The following is an 18498-nucleotide window of genomic DNA, read 5'->3' as shown; positions in this document are numbered from 1 at the left end:
ACTAGATAAATATGTTGGGTAAATTTGGCCCAGTATAAGTACTATACATAAATTATATACCGCACTAAGTGTTACAAATTTCTCACTGCTAAGGTATGGAATTCGCTCTTTTCGTCTGTGTTCTCCGATAAATTATCCAAGTAGGTATTTTTAAAGCAAGAATGAATTGGCTATTACTGAACCTCTGAGCGTCATCCATCTTACTGACGTCATTTTCAGTGTCAGATTTTATAAACATCAACAACCAGGTTAAACTGGGAACACCAAGGGCCTGACACTCTTTGATAGAGAAAGATAGTCTTATTGCGATTCCTATAAGAGGAAATAGAAAATAGTGCCATGCTTTGACCTTATCACCGACCGGGTGGCATCATAGGTAGGAGGCGATAGCGAAATACCGAAATTTATAAGACTGAAAGAGAAAAAATCCTATGCTGCCCAGATTTTATATGAATATTCTTTCTCTTACCCCCGGTCGCTCGGTGGCGCGTCTATAACTACTTGTATATACTATGTCTATGGGAATCACCGAGAAAACTGACTAGCGCTGTCGCGCGCGCCTCCATACTTAAAGTCGCGCTAGATAATAGAGTCGCGAGTCGCGCAACAACGTAAGTTATGCTAGTCGGTGAAGTATGTGTCAATCGTATCTGCTGAAATGAAAATTGCTGTTTTTCTATATAGGGTTTTTTTAGGTCAATTGTCCGTCTAAGCTAATTATGCACCGACTTGGAAACAAAGTTAGGGAGTGTTGTTATTTTCATAGAAATTTGACAGTAATAATAATAATAATAAATTTTTTATTTCGAAGCACTGAGACTCCATAGATGTTAGTTATAAATGTACTTAAAAGCTACGTTAGTTTACCTACAAATATTTACATACAAATTTACACATTCTTAAATGGGGGGGCTGAGTGCTACATGTTTGATTTGTCCAATCCAGTAAATAAGGATTGGACAGTCATATTTAACAGCAAACACATTCAGAATGCTGTTAGTACTATGCCTGACTCGACCCAGCAGGGACACGATTCTCTTTCGCATGATTGCTGCGAATCCGTCCGTCCGCGCCTCACAAAACATGCCGGACGCACTGCACCTGCTGGGTAAGCCCAACAACATTCTGAATGCGTTGTTGTACTGCACTCTGAGGGCGCTATAGGCCCGCTTCGTATGCCGAACCCACAGGCTGCTCGAGTAAAAAGACTGGCAGTACGCTTTAAAGAGTGTCACCTTTACTTCGTGCGTACAACGAGCAAACCTGCGGGCTAGCATATTACCCCGGACCGCAAGCGCCCTCCGCTCCCGTTCAATATCCTGGTCATCATTCAGGTCGCTAGTTATAATGTGACCAAGATATTTGAACCTGTCTACAATTTTAAGGGGCATTCCATTAAGCACAACAGGAGGTACATAGTACGGCTTAATTTTTCCCGCCTTAAACACCATGACCTCGCTTTTTCTAGGGTTGTAGACATTGCCACGCTTTGTACTTGCGAATACCATGCAGAGTTAGCTTGGTCCCACTCTAGGCAAGTATTCCTTAACAAATAATATACTAGTAAGAAGATAATTTACACTTCCAAATAACGGATATTCCATAGCTTACGCCAAGCACCGGACCCTTGGGACGCGGCCGGCCGTCCGACACTTTTTCAAAATCGTGACTCGCCCGCGCCGGCGGTCACGACCGAATCCCGTTACTAGCACCCTGCTCTCTCTAACGGATATATACGTAAGTTAGACAGGGATAGATATGTTTTTGTCGGTTTGGGGAGCCTGAAGGATCGCCTCGGGCGTTTTTTGATTGTTTTTGATGTGTGAAGGTAAAGTTCCTCAGTTGCATCGCCGAGGTCGACGATGGATCATCATAGGAATAAGGAAACTCTCCTTCTCGCTGAGAGAGAGGATACCCGAGAAATTATGTCCTAACTTTTTGTATCGATAAATAAATTTGTATAGCTATTCAAAGTATTCGAACAATAATAGTCCAATTAAAGTATCGTAGGTACAAGTACTCATAAAAATATCAAATTGATTTACTAGTTACACCAGGTTATAGGTTAAATTAACCCGATCACTACCCGATATTAATGTCACCAACCTTATTCTGATACAGGTCTTTCTCGTATTTTATATTGAAACTGTGTTGCCTTTAAAAGCTACTTAAACTCGTCAGCTCACGTAATGTACTTTAGCTAACCTAATTTTTTAGCGAACAAAATGTGGGATTGTCATCATATACGTTAAAAATTCCTACGAAAATACTTCTGTAGTGTCACTTCCATGCTTTGTCACTGCAAAGTGGATGCAAGTTAACTTAGACGCAATTTTTTATTACAAATTGACAGTGACCAGATACTATCAGCAGCTTAAGTCTTATTTTTAGTTGAAATAAAGGATAAATTATCCGCCGTTCTATCAACTCGGCTACCGAGCCTTACCGAATTATGACGAATATTTCCATCATATTCTTCGTTGACATCACACTGTTTTCCTAGGATAGCGGTGCCGTTGTACTAATAGCGACCGTTGTACAAAATAATAATCTCCATACTAAATATGGATTAGTAGTATTTTGTATGGAGACGGCCGCTATAGGTACAGTCGCCATCAGATATATCGGAGCGGCCGAGGCGCTCACAAATATCTGAACACGCCTCTACTGTAGAGTGCGTGTTCAGATATTGTGAACACCTTGACCGCTCCGATATATCTGATGGCGACTGTACCTATAGCGGCCGTCTCCATACAAAATAATGATCTCCATACTAAATATGGATGAGTAGTATTTTTATTATATATATTCAAAAGATGGCTGGTTCAGTAATAAATAATTCACTCTTGCATTGAATACCTGTTTTTACTAGGGCACATAGACGACATCCATATTAAATATATTAATAACGGGTCACTCACGTATTTTACATCTCTCTCTCGACTCGACATGTTTCACTCCGTACCGAGGAGCGTCGAGCGTTTTTCGACTTAAAATACGTGAGTGACCCGTTATTAATATATAATTAATATGTCTGTGTCTCACGGAAGTTTTGACATCCATATTACCGGTAACGAACACCTATTTATATCTCATTGATTTGGCATTAGTGTCATATTCCCATTTCTGAATCAGCCCCGGCTACCGTTCAAACTAAGTTCTCACAGAGAAAGTTAGCTACCTATCTATAAAGCTACATTATTACTATTGCATATTCAACACGCCCTAAGGCCTAGCCATTCTACCTAGACCTCTCAGGTCCCTCACTCATTGAACAAATTTAAGTGAGGGAAAGATCAAGAAAAACTGGTTTTGGGTGCGTCGACGGTAACTACTTTTGAAGTCTGTTTAGCCGTGGTTTAAGGTTTTTACGTTGAAATATGTGGGAAAAGTGCTTTCTTTTTATGTAAAATATTATGCGCTTAAATTAAGTCCGTGAAACGAAAAAACAGAGGGGACAATTTTTTTTTTACCTAATTAGAAAAAAGATAAGTATGCCTAAGTAGGTAAGTACTACACCTATTTTTTGGCAACCCCTGTAGGCCAAACTGTTTGCTGATTTTAATGAGGTGTAGTGTTATTTATCGTTCAGTCGTAATATGTAATAGTTTAGTGACAGATTGAATATCCTAGCTCCTTTTTTAAATCTTACTATCATAGTCAAAATCAATTAAATACCTATACCTATTCATACAAAACTACTATCTTTCCATTCATAAATTAACTAATTCTAATTTCATTTATCAAATGCCCGAGAATAATCCCTGTCAAAAGTGTCGACACGACACGATATGTCACTGATAATCCGTACATGGTAGGCCTCACATCTCAACCAGTATAAGCTTGACCTCCTACTACTTACAGTTGTCATATATCTTGAGGTCTAGTTGTAGTGGACAAGATTACTGTTGTTTCGTGAATTGGGCTAGTCTCAATCAATGTCTAAGTTGCGAACTTGCGAGACGATGTGGAGGGATTTATTGATTTTTATGTCGATATGTGGTTTTAGTTGTGCTTTTTGGAGACAGTATTTTACATAAGTGGTGAATGAAATCGATTTTCTATTTACCTATTGCCGTGTCACTTTACGTTTGTTAGTTGATTTATGTCATATTCTAAGTTTTTTTCTCGTAAGTAATTAGAATTGTGTAATAATTATCTGGGTAAAAGGAACCAAAAAATGTAACCTTCACATAGGTAGTTGGAATATATACATATGAATTCTCCAATCGGAACTCATAATCTTACCATACATGCTTTACACTGATTTAAACTTTCACGATTTTTACTCATTATTATTCACAACTACGGGACTTAATCGCGTACATGCTTTATCGAATTATCAGATATTTCGATGAAGACGGTATTGCTAGCTAAAGTAGACCTAATGGTATTCCCCAAAATGTAATCTCTGTACATTTCTGTGCATCTGTACATGCTTTATCGAATTATCATAGATATTTCGATGAAGACGGTATTGCTACCTAAATGCCGACATAGTTTAACATACGGTTTACATGCAAGCTTCTTATTTACATGCACCTAGAATATGTAACTGACGTTAATATCCCATAAAATGCCATAAATTATACAATCTGTGTGTATAAGCCTACTTTAAAAATGATACTTACGCTTACTTTAATGCCCAATAGACTGCATGCTTTACGATCTCTATGAGGACTTTAGACTTTAATGCAAAATAAAAATGCCTTTAAATCTATTAATGACTTCTAACGTTTACTATCTATAAAAGAAAGGTTTTAAAATAATAAGAAATGAAACAAAAAACGATTACGATTAAATTACGCGATGTATTAATAAATTAGTAATAAATTAATATTTACATTCAATAAATACTTAAAGGGTACGTGCGTGTACCGGCACATAATGTGTAATCATTACAATATATTTTAATAATTATATCACAAATCAAAGGCGCGATTGGAGAACAATAAGTCGCGAGCTCCCCGTGTAGTCCTACCTAATTTAGGTCTAGCCTACCTACTTTAGGACGTGACTACCTAGTTTCGGTTGACTACCTACTTTAGGTTTGAAGAGCGAGAGTTATTATTCCCAAGTACATTACGAAGGTAACGTTAACACCCTACGTTCTCAACTTCTCAAGGGACGTTTTCCGACACCAGCCATGCTATTCTTCAAAACACGATCCGCATTCCTCTGAAAACCTCGCAAAATTCTGAACGATAACAGGCTTTGTGCACTACTGACACGAAACCTAAAACACTTCCGAGGTAGTGCACAAAAATGGGTTTAATTTCGGTATAACCCCACTCAGATACCGCGAGATTTGAAGATACCAGTACGTGTCAAAAAATAGCACCCCAGATCCAAATTATCCAAAGCCCGCTCTGGACAACCCTCAGCGTCAACCACCGAGATCCTTCTGACTCTTCCCTAAACCATCCCACGGTTTAAATGGGGATGAAGTACTAGCCTCAGCCATTCTAGGGCTGCTTGTGTAATTTGGCGGTAATCGGGAAGGAGTTGATAAGAAGCTGCCATAGGATAACGAAGAGTTGACGCCGAGAGTCGAGTCCAGAGTTGAATAGTAGCCAGAGGAAGCGGCGGATGGTGGTGGTGGCGCCGATGGCACTCTGCTAGCCTCCGCATAAGCATCTAAGTGTGTCCTGACTAACACAAGGAGTTCTCCATAGTTGGTAACAGTGGCACCAGCGCCGGCCACCCTGTAAAGTAACAGCCGCGCTTCCCCAAAAAGACTATCCAAAATTTTACCTGTCGTGAAGAGGACGATGGCCTTCAGACAGGAGTACTCCGCCGAGTCGACGTGGAGCGCTTTCAGCTTCTCCACTTGCTCTTGGAAGATGCGGATGTGGTCCATGAAGGCGACCACACGGTCCGCCGCCATGGGTGACGCGTGGAGACCCGCGGCCGCCAGTAAAGGAGCCACGTGAAGGGGCATGGAGCACTGAGACGCGTTGAGGACGAAGAGTTCCGACCACACGAGCCGGAGTAACGCCACTTGATCAGTGACTTGAAGGTCCGGGAAGAAGGGTATATTCCGCGCCCATTCGACGGCGGAGAAGAGTAATCTTGCAGCTAGTTCGCAGATATTGTCTATTCCCATAACGTTGGTGGGTTGAACGCATTGGCCGTATCTTGACGTTGGGTAGGGTTCCGCTCGCAGCAGCAGGGAGATGTAGGAGGAGAGATAGGGGTGGCTGTTGAGGCCGCCGGCGGGGTCGCCGTTGGCGAGGGCGAACTGGCCGGGCAGGGCGAGACCTGAGGGCTGCGACGGCGGCACTCTGCCTCTCTGGACAGCTGGAACAAGGAAATAGGCAAATAAACATAAAATAGCAATGACTTCGCGTAATTGATGGAACATACATTTTATTCAGATATTATCCTAACAAAATGGCGAATTTATTTGACAGATTACATCTTAGTATTGATGCCATAATACTTAAATTATTTTGAAGAAACTCAGGTACCGATATGATGATCGTATTATCTGTCTGTGACAGCGTAATTATGTCAGTGTTTTTCTCTTCCAATAGCGTGGTGTTAAAAACTGACACTTATTTTATCACGTGAATAAAGTCATCCATTATGCGCCTGCAGGTCATGTAAACATTTTTTTAAACATTAAATTTCGCATCTTGCGCGATCAATGCTAAAACTCAAATTATTTATTAAGGCAGACAAGCTACAGTCTAATGAATTTAGAGTCCCTTAAAACTTAACTGCAGCAATTCGCAATCCTGGGCCGTATTAGCATATGAGCATCTTGATTGCCCGCGTCACTGTAATAAGTAATAACTCACTTTATGACCCCCGACAATAGAAACCACAAAACCCTCCACAACCTCCTATCTTATTAACTCACGAGATACAATTTACAATTTTGTTCAATTAAAATAAAGATGAGAATCGGAAAACAAGGATAAGTTTCAAAAGAGTTTGTGTGAAATACAAGTTGGAAGGGGAGTGCAGTTAAATTAGTAACTCTAGAGGTTTTAGATTGAATCTACATGGATTCACGCGTTATGGAAAACTGAGTTGACGATAAAATTCAATTTTATAAGCGACGAATACATTTGTTAGGAACTGTATCGTATAATTTTAACTACTTTATCTTACGTTTAGATCTATCTGCTAATTCGTTACTATAATTTGACTGTTATTAATAATTAGAGAAATGACAGCCTCTAGGGCTTATGCCAGAGTTAGTTAGAGGTAGAAAATATAAACAAAATTAATTATACATTATTAGTAAGAAAAAAAAAACGATGCACCTACTCCCACCAAGTTTGCGCCAGGAGTTTATTTGTTAGGTTAGAATGTTTAGTTTATTTTAATACAGGTACAGTTAGACCAAGTAAAGTTGATAGCATAAGCAGTGCAAGTGTTATTTATACGTCAAAATTTCATAGAAGTTTGACGTTTAAAATAACACTTGCATTGCGTGTGCTATCAAAATCGTTGCAGACTTATCTTGGTCTCTACTAGTCATCAGTAACAGTGACTTCTAGTTCGTGACATGACGTCAGATTTAAAAAACTTTAGACGAGCAGGTTGGTTGCGCGGCTATTCAAAAAATGTCTAGTCGAAAAAATGCCACAGACAGTCATTCGGTTGGACCATGGTAATGTTTTTGTGGGGTATAGTTTGGCAATAATCGATTGTCAGAGAGAATCATACTTTATTTTTCTTATGCAGCACTAAAAAAGAGAGTGATGAGTAAAGTTTTTTATTCTATGTTGACATAGAAATCAGAGGTAATAATGGCAAAAACGGCGGGCAATGATTTAAATCGCATTAATGGAAACTGAGACAAATTGCTCAAGTAAACTAATAACAACTGATATTAACTTATGAACTGCATAAATAACAAAACTTCCGTGAGACACAGACATATTAAATATATTAATAACGGGTCACTCACGTGTTTTAAGTCGAAAACGCTCGACATGTTTCACTCCGTACCGAGGAGCGTCATCAGGAGCTACGGTACGGACACGAGGACGGTACGGTACGGAGGAGGTACGGTCGGTACGGAGTGAAACATGTCGAGCGTTTTCGACTTAAAACACGTGAGTGACCCGTTATTAATATATTTAACTGCATAAATAAGGTAAAATCATCCAACTACAGTCTAAAAGCTCCCAACTATTGACCAAAAGGATAAGATCCTGTAAGGATAGTTGCTAAGTGTAAAAAATAAAAATAAAATTATAATACCTATATATACACGGTGGCTAAGAAATAAGTGCATTCCCGTTGCCAGGGAGATCTTACGATTATACTGAGCAACTTTTACTAAGGGGCCTACCCCGAAATGGTGAAAAAAATTTGTCTGTTTCATTCATTTTGGCCGGTCCATTTTCTATGAGGTTTCGTGGTTGGTCCCATAGTAAAAGTTGCTCAGTATATACCAAAACCTCCCTGGCAACAGGAATGCACTTATGTTTTAGTAATCCTGTATATATCTTCGTTCAGGGGTGACTATTAACTATTTGAATTTCGCAGAAAATTTATATAAATGGAAGAAAATACTCAAATAAAACAAGATAGAACATTGGTATTGTATCAAACTTGTGGACGATATAGTTGTAGTACTGGACGGCCTAAACATAATTATATGCTTAAACCTGCCGAAACCGAAACTTAAAATAAAATAGATAAGAAAATAGATGTAAATATGTATTTTCAAAATATGTTCTCATGTCAGTGATGTATTATCTTTATTTATTTTTTTATAATTTTTTTATTTTTTTTATCTTTATGAGAATAAATATCTACATAAACTTCGTGTCCGACCGAAGTTTATGTAGATATTTATTCTCATAAAGATAAAATATGTTCTCATGTCAGTGATGTATTATCTTTATTTATTTTTTTATTTATTTTTTATTTTTTTTATCTTTTTGAGAATAAATATCTACATAAACTTCGGTCGGACACTAGTTTTAAGTCACAAACAGTTGCTTAAAATGTAAAAAGTGATTTAAAAGCTTAATTTACTCTCTTCAATACAGACATAAAAGATGATCGCGTCATCCCAAAGACAATAAAGCAGTATAGTGTTTATTACCAAACTTTTATAAGCGATGAGATGAGCGCAATGAGTTCTCACAGTGATTGACGGACAGACAGACAGACTAATGCAGCGATGACGTTTACTTTTCATTGGGTTAATTCATATTAATTCTTGTTTTAATAAAGCACTTTGGTTTCGTCGTGTAGTTTTTTAAGCAAAAGCTAAAGAGTTCATCTATACTCTGGGCAAGCTAGCGTTTTTAGTATTAAAAGACGGAAAAAATGAAAAAACAAAAAGTTTTGAAAATTTTGATATTATCCTTTTTTCTACTGACAAAGTTTGCCGGAGTAGAGATTTTCGCCGTTAGGTACCTGCTTGTTACCTAAGCTGTTAGTATTTTTTTATTTACCGAACAAAAATGTTTTTTATTCAGGTAACTTGTCAAACAAAATTATACAAAATGGTCTATTAAACGACACCTGTACAATACGGAACGAATCCGCTCTAAAAATGCCGAACGAATTTAAATCGAACGGTCCAAATTGTACTCCGACAAAAATGCCCAGCGCGCTATGCATTCGAAGTATTTTCTTGTGAATTTGTTTTTTGGCGGGAACCGTACGCTCCTACCAACTTACATTGACAGATAAGGACCACCTTATCGCTTACTCTTAAAGATTATTTTTGCTTAATCTGATACAGTTTAAAAATTGGTCGGCCTGTCACCGACTCGAATGCTCGCGCACGCGCTGGTCGGCTTTTGTTTTTTTTTTTCAGGGAAATCTTAAGCAGGTTGTATTTATGAAGATTCAAAAGAGGTCGTTGTCATTGAGTAAGCTTATGTTTAATGCTAGAGAGATTTTATCATTATCAATACTCATGTTAATAAAAGCGATTGCGAGCGAGTTGATAGCGAGGCGAGCGCGCAATGAGTTCGCCGCGAGCGCGCAACGTGTACGCCGTGAGTGCGCAACGATTTTGCTATATACTGACATACTGGCTTTAATTAGAAAATTAACTTTAATTGCACTTTTGTTTTGTTTACAATTTATTCATTTTAGTTTTATCCATTTTTTATCCATTTTTGTTTTATTTTTCCATTCTTGTTTTATTTTTGTTAAAATGAAAGAGTATTGTTGTAACATTGTTTTGACAACTTGGAATTTATATTTCTAGTTTAATTTAGTATTTATATAAGTCACATGGTTTTCATACTATTTTTTAGGAAACTGTAGGTCTATAAGTCTATTACCCTACATTGTAACAAGTTATTAATATAAGAGACTGTTTGTTTCTAAATAAAAAAAAAAAAAAAAAATACTGGGAATGGGAATAGTTTTCATTCCAAGTGCTACGTTAAGTATAGAGCTTATAGAGACATGAATGCGTGCTTACTGCTAAGTTTGTGCAAAGTTAGCGTCGACAGTCTACCCAACTTTCTGAAATTACGTTCAATGAAACTTTGTGCAATACTACTATCTATCCACTCTGAATTACTAAACAGTACTAAAGAAATTATAAAAAGAATATAAATAAAAAGAAATCCTCACGCATTTCGGAATCAATACAGAATTATCCATATAACACCGTCCGAATCATAGTAATAACGCTCAACTCGTGACGTACCCATCGTCCATTATTATACGTCATTCGTAAACGTTATTTCAAAGAAATAAGGCTCAAATATGGTCAGTTGAGTGTTGACCGTATGTGGGTCGCTCCCACGCGTCGACACCTCACTTAATAGCGTCATTACGCTATCCGTCGATACATCTCGGACCGAGGTACGTCACTAATCGATCATAGTGCACATAATACAGTAAGCTATCTCGATCTTACAATTGTTACAAGTGTCGTGAGTCAATAGGGTTACAAGGTGTTGTTTGCAGCCAACCTGTGCCTCTACCACCAGTTTTGACATTGACATATTCATTTGTTTTGAAATTACTTTCTATACATCTCGCTTATACTAATATGCGAGTACGAGCGAGATGCATGGAAAGTAAGTTACGTAGACGTTAGTGAATATGTCAGTTTTGACACTGTCAGTGACTCATGGTAAAGGAGCCCACTGACTATCAGTCCGCCGGACGATATCGGCCTGTCAGTTAGAACAAAAATTTGACAGTTCCGAACAACTGACAGGCCGATATCGTCCGGCGGACTGATAGTCAGTAGGCCCCTTAAGGCTGCTGGAGCCATCATTGTTTTCGTTCTATTCGAGGTGTAGGTATAATTAAATAGTTAGAACTTTTATTTTTTCCGTTTTTTTAAATATTTTCGTCTTCAATTCTCCCTCAATTGTTTAAAGGTTACGTGGAAGAGATCCCTAAAAGGGGTAAGTTCGCGTTTGTACTAATGATGTGTGTTGTTTCGTCTTTTTTTGTACAATTAAGTGTTTTTCTACTACTATATATACTGATGACTCCTTCTCTTCTTGGTCCTGGCTTTTTATCCCATTTTACTTGAGGTACACTCCTAGTATTTTTGCGCCACATCACACGATTGTGGGTTGTCTCCGGTACTGCATTTATACTTTATAGCTTTCAGGTTGTTTTGAATGGTTTGTGACCAGGTTGCTGGTCGTCGTCCCGGGTCTCGTTGACTACTCGTCGGGTATACGGTATACTGATGACTATGGTTCAAAAAATAAACTGACAAAGTCGTTTAAAAAGTAAATTGTCAACTCATGTCTCATAGACCAAAATTGGATCTTATAAATTGACCTATAGGTAGACAAAACAATTTAAATACAAGGAAAATCGAGTCTGGTATCATGAACAAGTTAGTTTTAATTTACATACAAATATCATTAATGAACAATAATTAGAATATTCATCAAATCAATAATAAATACGTTAAGCTTTTTTTAGCCAATAAATAACACCCAATGACACAAACAACAAAGCAATTTTGCTGACAAATTTATAATAGTGGCATTAGTATATTTATAATAGTAGCATTATTAACATTCCTTGAATAATGCCTCTGTGGCCGATACTTATTTAAAATTTTGTTACGGTTTCCATCTTGTTATGATACGACTTGTAAGATCTCACGCCGATTGGTACGAGCGAAATGCACTAGAAGTCGTATAATCAGAGCGTCTTCACATTTTAAATCACATTTACAAACGGGTCTATCGCGAATTTATTTTGTTACCTTTATTTACCGACGTTTCGACACAGGTTCACTGGTCGTGGTCGCGGCTAACTGACGTCCCAGCAAAATGTCAAAACAGAGATTTGTGTGACTACCCCACGAAAAGTGCATTTAAAGTTTGAGGTAGACATCACATTGTCCAATCCGATATCGGATGTCGTATTTGACTACAAAGAAGTGAATAGAAAATAGTGCATTTTTGCTTTTTGCTCAAAAGAAAGCATCAATACAAAAATAAAAGGACTTGTTGTCATATGGCATTTTCTAGCAGCTGTTTTTGTCTAAATATCATTCGACATCCGATATCGGATCGGACAATGTGAAAACGCTCTTAGACATCGTATTCGCGTTTATTAGTGCGCGTAGGATGCACCGTGAGTAGTGTGCATACAAGATCATTTATGTAAGTATATCCTATAAAGTATATGTTTAAGTTTATGAATTCATAGTATATTAATTAGTATTTACTTTGTAAATACTTATTTTGTAAATAGTAGGTAGCGATTATCGTTTTAATTTTTCGAGTATTAATCATGCACCTAACAACCATCTCTTTTTAGCCCAGTGGTTGACTGGTAGAGAATGCCTTATGGCATTAAGTCCGCCATTTGTACTTATAATTTTATGTGCAATAAAGTTTAAATAAATAAATAAATAAATAATAAGATCAAAACTATAACAAATTTATTATTATTCACAACGACGGGACTTAATCGCGTAAGATAAGTTTTAAATTCACCTCCGACGTTCGTCTTCTCCGAGACCACGGGGACAACGCCATCCTCGAAACGTCGGATTTTAAAACTTATTTTACGCGATTAAGTCCCGTCGTTGTGAATAATAATGAGTAAAAATCGTGAAAGTTTAAATCAGTGTTATAACAAATTTGTAAATCAGAATCAGCGTCACATTTATTCTCAAGGAACCATTTACATTTATAATTGATTTAAATCAAACAAATTGCCTCGGAATCCGAATTCATACAATAAACAACTCGTTAAGGACGCTGTACACTTTCCCATTAAATCGACTCGATTTTGGAGCTAGTGGACGATCATATTTAACACAGTCTGTGTAGAAAACAGTTTTTCAACTCCACAACTTCCACAACTTCCATATATGTCATTTATATCACATATATTACAACACAAGCTGATAATTGCATTTATTTCAATCCTTACATATTTTTTCACATTTCTTTAGCCTTTTGGTTAAATGTTATGTTTTACATATTAAATCACCACAAGAAAATCTGTCACATCTGTTTCTGCTCCCTTAGAAAGGTTGTACACCCAGCTGCAAAAGTGTCCATACAATTTTGCTGCTGTACGTCCAACAGTATTGGTAACATAGTTAATTAGTGAGTAATGGTTTATTTTAATTGGATATGTTTTATATTGCTCAAAACCGCGACGAATGGAAATCGAGGGGGGAGACCTTTGCCCAGCCTCGAGAGACCATAATAGATTTATAATAATAATAAATAATGTTTTATTATACGTATATTCTAACTCTAAAAATCTGTTCTGGATTTGATACTGATTAGACATAGGTCCTAATAATTTACGAGAGCTTTAAGCACTTATACGAGTAACAAAATCTAACATAGGTATATGAAATTACAGTGAAATTAAACTCCTCATAGTCCTAATCACAACATGAAGTACCTACATTAAGTTATGTAGGTACTTCATGTTGTGATCCTTTGTTGTGATTGTGTACCTACATTATGTCATATAAAGTTATAAACTATTTGCAGGTGATTCAAAAACGTTCCTAAGCAGTCAAAATACTGTCAGTTCTACATTAACCATATCTTTATGGATGATAATTAATGTATATTAGTATTAACAGGGGCTTCCATTCCGTAGAAGTTGTCCATTAGTGGACATTTGCATACGTGTACGTCTCATTTCGGATTTCATTCGTAAGTTTATCTTTAGGTATTACGAATTTAGGCTATGCTAGCACGGGCGACTGAACAACAGAGGGTCTACCGCAGAAAACGAAAATCGAAATTTATTTTTAGATTTTTTAATGTTGGCGGCAGGCCATCAGGTTTCATGGCTAAATATGAATATTTAGCTAATAATAATAATATGTCACTTACGCGAGTAAAAAACTTTAATTATAGCTACTACTATCAGATTTATTTATAAGAATGTTGTACAGCAACTATGTACCTACTTAAAAACTATTAAATTTCAGCGGGAATCTTTCAATTCAAGATGATTCACACAAAAGTTTGGATTTGAAAAATATGTAACTATTTATTATAGTAATATTGTCTTCGGTTACCGCGATAGTTACTCATGAAATAAAACTATGAAAACGGATGAACGGACGGATGGGATGTGTCACCCGTTGACCACGAACGCTGTAAAGAGTTCGAAACGTCGGGATGTATTATAAATTCAATATACGCGATATAATCCGTTTTCATAGTTTTATTTCATATTTATTATAGTATTTATGTTGTATTTGGCTCATAAATCATAATTTAGGTACATAGATACTTTTCACTGAACCCTCCTTGAAACATTTCTGTTTCGCCCTATAGTTGAATGGTAGAGAATGCCTAGAGACAAGTCCACCTGTTCCACTTTTTTATGTTTAATTAAGTTTAAAATAAATCATTCAATCCAAAGTACTTAACGCTATAAGTTACGGTATGAGTCTTTGAAACAAAACAAGTGGAAAGTCACCTATATGTTACATATTTAGGTATTTACTAAGTCAGTATATTTAAACTGTGATATAATTCACGCCATTTCTTGTTTGCGATTGTCAAAAAATCCAATAATTGAATGGATTTCAGTCGTTTATTTTCGTGTGGACTTAAGGAGCCCACTGACTATCAGTCCGCCGGACGATATCGGCCTGTCAGTTAGAACAAAAATTTGACGGTTCCGAACAACTGACAGGCCGATATCGTTCGGCGGACTGATAGTCAGTGGGCCCCTTTATAAGCGCATCCCACGGCGGATTAAGTGAAATTAACGCTTTTCCCATAATAAACAAAATTAGTATGATAAACTAAAATTGAAATTCGGTAAACGCCGTGACTAATTGATGCATCATGTATTAATAAAGATTATAATAAAAATCTATATTCATTATTTATGCGAATATTTCTAACAAGGCGTTAGTTAAAGATTAACTTTTTTTTTTATGAAATAGGAGGCAAACGAGCAGACGGATCACCTGATGGTAAGCGATTACCGCCGCCCATGGACACTACTTACATATATATACATCTACCGGCGCCTTGGTTTTGACACTTTTGACTTGTATATTGACATCCGGGTTTCGTAATTAATTTTTACCAATAAATTACTATGTAGGTTTCATTGGTTCATGATTTTAGTAGCTTTTTTACAAATTAAAAAAAACCGGCCAAGTGCGCACTTACGCAATTAATTACGCAAAAAACGGCAAAAAAAATCGCGTTTGTTGTATGATAGCCCGACTTGAAATAGTTATTTTATTCTTTTTTTAGTATTTGTTGTTATAGCGGCAACAAAAATATATCATCTGTGAAAATTTCAACTGTCTAGCTATCACCGTTCATGAGTCCCGTTTTTACCGTTTGGGTAAGGAACTCTAAAAAAACATTGTTCACTATTCTTATAAAAAGTTTGTAAAGGTACAGTCGCCATCAGATATATAGGAGCGGCCAAGGTGCTCACAAATATCTGAACACGCCTCTACGAGCGCTACCGCATTTAATTTCGCCGCTAGGGGCGCTAGTGTAGATGGAGGTCTTTCAAAAGGTCAAATGCATAGAAGTTTTGGGGGTTTCAAGCTTTTTTATCGGGAATTTTCACTCCTTATTCTTAATTGTGGTAAATTATCCAACTTTGATTTATCATGGTAAACAATAGGTATAGCTCAAAAAATTTTAGTGGTTTAAAAAAAGTGCCAACTATAAGATATGCAAAATTAAACAGGTTGAAATGGCACATTTAGACGTTAAAATACTTTTGTGTATAGAACGTATTGATTTGATAAAAATAAACATAGAAGAATTTTGAAATCTGTTTTTCTGGACCTACATCTACAGTGGCGCCAACTGGAGAGCACAAAAACGGTAGCCCTCATTGTCAAGGCGATAGAGTGCGTGTTCAGATATTTGGGAATACCTCGACCGCTTCGATATATCTGATGGCTACTGTACCTGCAACTAAATGGAGCTATTTAAAAATCTTCTCTTGCACAACCTACTTATGCCGAATGCATCAAAATAATAACATTTATACATTTTCTGAGCGTTCATATTCCGTGCACGTACAAATCCATATAACGAAGAAAACTCGTTCAGAGCAGAACTTCAAATCTTAAATATTAGGTAATAAGGATCATGTTGCACGATTCAAAGAAAATTTTTAGTTCTGGGAGCTTAGCCAAGATACCAATCGTTAACGCTCCGAGGCGTAGCGTAGTCATCTCTCTCTATCACTCTTCTATATTAGGGCGACAGAGACAGTTGCGTTTCGTTCGCTAAGGAGCGTAAACGATTGGCATCATGGCTACGAACCCAGTTATGTTACACTCGCGTAAGGGAATTTAGACTACATAAGTATATTAGAATAAGGGCTATTTGAAGTAAAACAGAAGATTGTCAAAGTTGTACTTGACACAGATTGTGGAGGACACGATCTTAGCCGTGAGAGCGCAATTCGACTTTCTTTTAAACAGCTCGAGACATTGCTAATTTTGTTATATGGCCAAACTTTTTACCTGCGTGTGACAAAACAATAACAATAAGCAATAGTTCAATTAAAACAGTTCACAAAATAGGATACGGGCCATTGGTAATCAGCCATCAACAAAAGTGGTAATATTAATTAGTTCGAAAGCTGTAAATTACAATTAGCCACAAAAATAACGCCGCAAGCATAACATAATTCACAATCAAATAAAGTATCACGTTACTCTCTTATTTAGAATAGATTTAAAGAGAATTTGCTTTAACCTTTTTAAAATTCTGATAATAAAATCTTAGTAGGTAATATTTCTAGATTCTGGTAGTGATGTCAGGAATCGCAAGAATTGCCAAAAACATACAAATATTTCCATAGCAATTTGAAATTCACTTTGCGCAAGTTTTAAAGTCTTCTGAGAATATTAGAAAACGGTCTAATAAGTCAAATTAGACCCCCAGCAGACGTATTATGAATTGGGTTTATCCACGTGTTAAAATAACCTTTTTAACACCCCAAGATTAAAAGTGACAGGCAACGTTTTATCATGTATCACGTAGACAACAATGCCGCATCATATACGTACTGACTGTTAAGCCATTTCACGACTGGTCAATAAGACAAGTCGCATTGAGCCGCTGGTCTGTGGTACCCAAGTATAAACCTAAGATACACGCGTATGTCCTTGATCTTAATTGTAGTCTAAGTCTAATCGTCACCGTAAGTCTAGATTCCAGATCGATTAGCACTAGATTGTTTCTAGTGAACTGGTAAATGTCGCAAATGTAATAGTTACTTTGTTTTACAAGGGGGCAAAGTTGTTGTTTAACCTCTCGCGCTATTGATACCCGATCAAGCGAAATATTCAAAAATGGAATCTTGAGCGTTGCAAGGGTTTCAAGGCATGAGGTAAAATGGATGGTACTCTAGTAGGATTACTAGGTACATTATTGATACCTTAATAAGTAAATACATTAATCTTTATGTATGTTAAAATATGTACCTACTTAAAATGATGATTTGCTTGGAAATAGGAAATTAATTTTCATCATACAAGATTCCTTTGGCGTTTTAAAACAAATGTCTTTGATAATTTTTGTGCCGTCCATTTAAAAAATGTTTAGATAAAAATGCCTCAATAGCATTTTGGAAACACGTCGCTTTCTACATTAAGTGAGTTATCTGTTCCCGGTATTCGAGGCGTAAAAATAAAATCTTAATGATATCAAACACAACCGTTAGAGGAACAAAGGCTGTCGACCATTTGTCGCGTGCGCGGGCGCTGTTAAGGCGCGTTTACACTCTGCGACAGGCCGACAGCAAGTCGCGTCGTCGTGTCGCACGTATTCAAAATCTGATATCAATCAGGACCGTGAAATGAAAACAAAATTAGTCAAAGATGCATTGTACACCATTGACGAATTCTTTTTGTAAATAAGTATTTAGATTGTAATAGTAATAGTTGTTTAATGTATATTTAATATCTAATGTATATCTTTTTGGTTTGGTTAATATGTTTGTATATAATTAGGTATTCTTTGTGTGTAGCTTTGTAATGTTTTAATATGTATCTTCGTGTGTTATCTGTCGTGGCATCACCGAATGGGCCCTACG

At 36.8% G+C, this 18498-nt stretch overlaps 1 protein-coding gene across 1 annotated transcript in view; it reads right to left on the bottom strand.

Annotated features, from left to right (window-relative positions):
- The window catches only part of LOC134748918 (steroid receptor seven-up, isoforms B/C), a 133106-nt gene that overhangs the window by 76405 nt on the left and 38203 nt on the right, over window positions 1-18498 (bottom strand). Inside the window, exon 3 of the mRNA XM_063683791.1 lies at window positions 5755-6300. Coding sequence (XP_063539861.1) covers window positions 5755-6300 — 546 coding nt within the window. The remainder of the gene's footprint in view (window positions 1-5754; window positions 6301-18498) is intronic.

The sequence above is a fragment of the Cydia strobilella genome, chromosome 17 (genome assembly GCF_947568885.1).
Source record: "Cydia strobilella chromosome 17, ilCydStro3.1, whole genome shotgun sequence".
Taxonomy (NCBI): Eukaryota; Metazoa; Arthropoda; class Insecta; order Lepidoptera; family Tortricidae; genus Cydia; species Cydia strobilella.
Note: the sequence above shows the minus strand (reverse complement) of the source record. Positions and strands in the feature narration are given on the sequence as shown.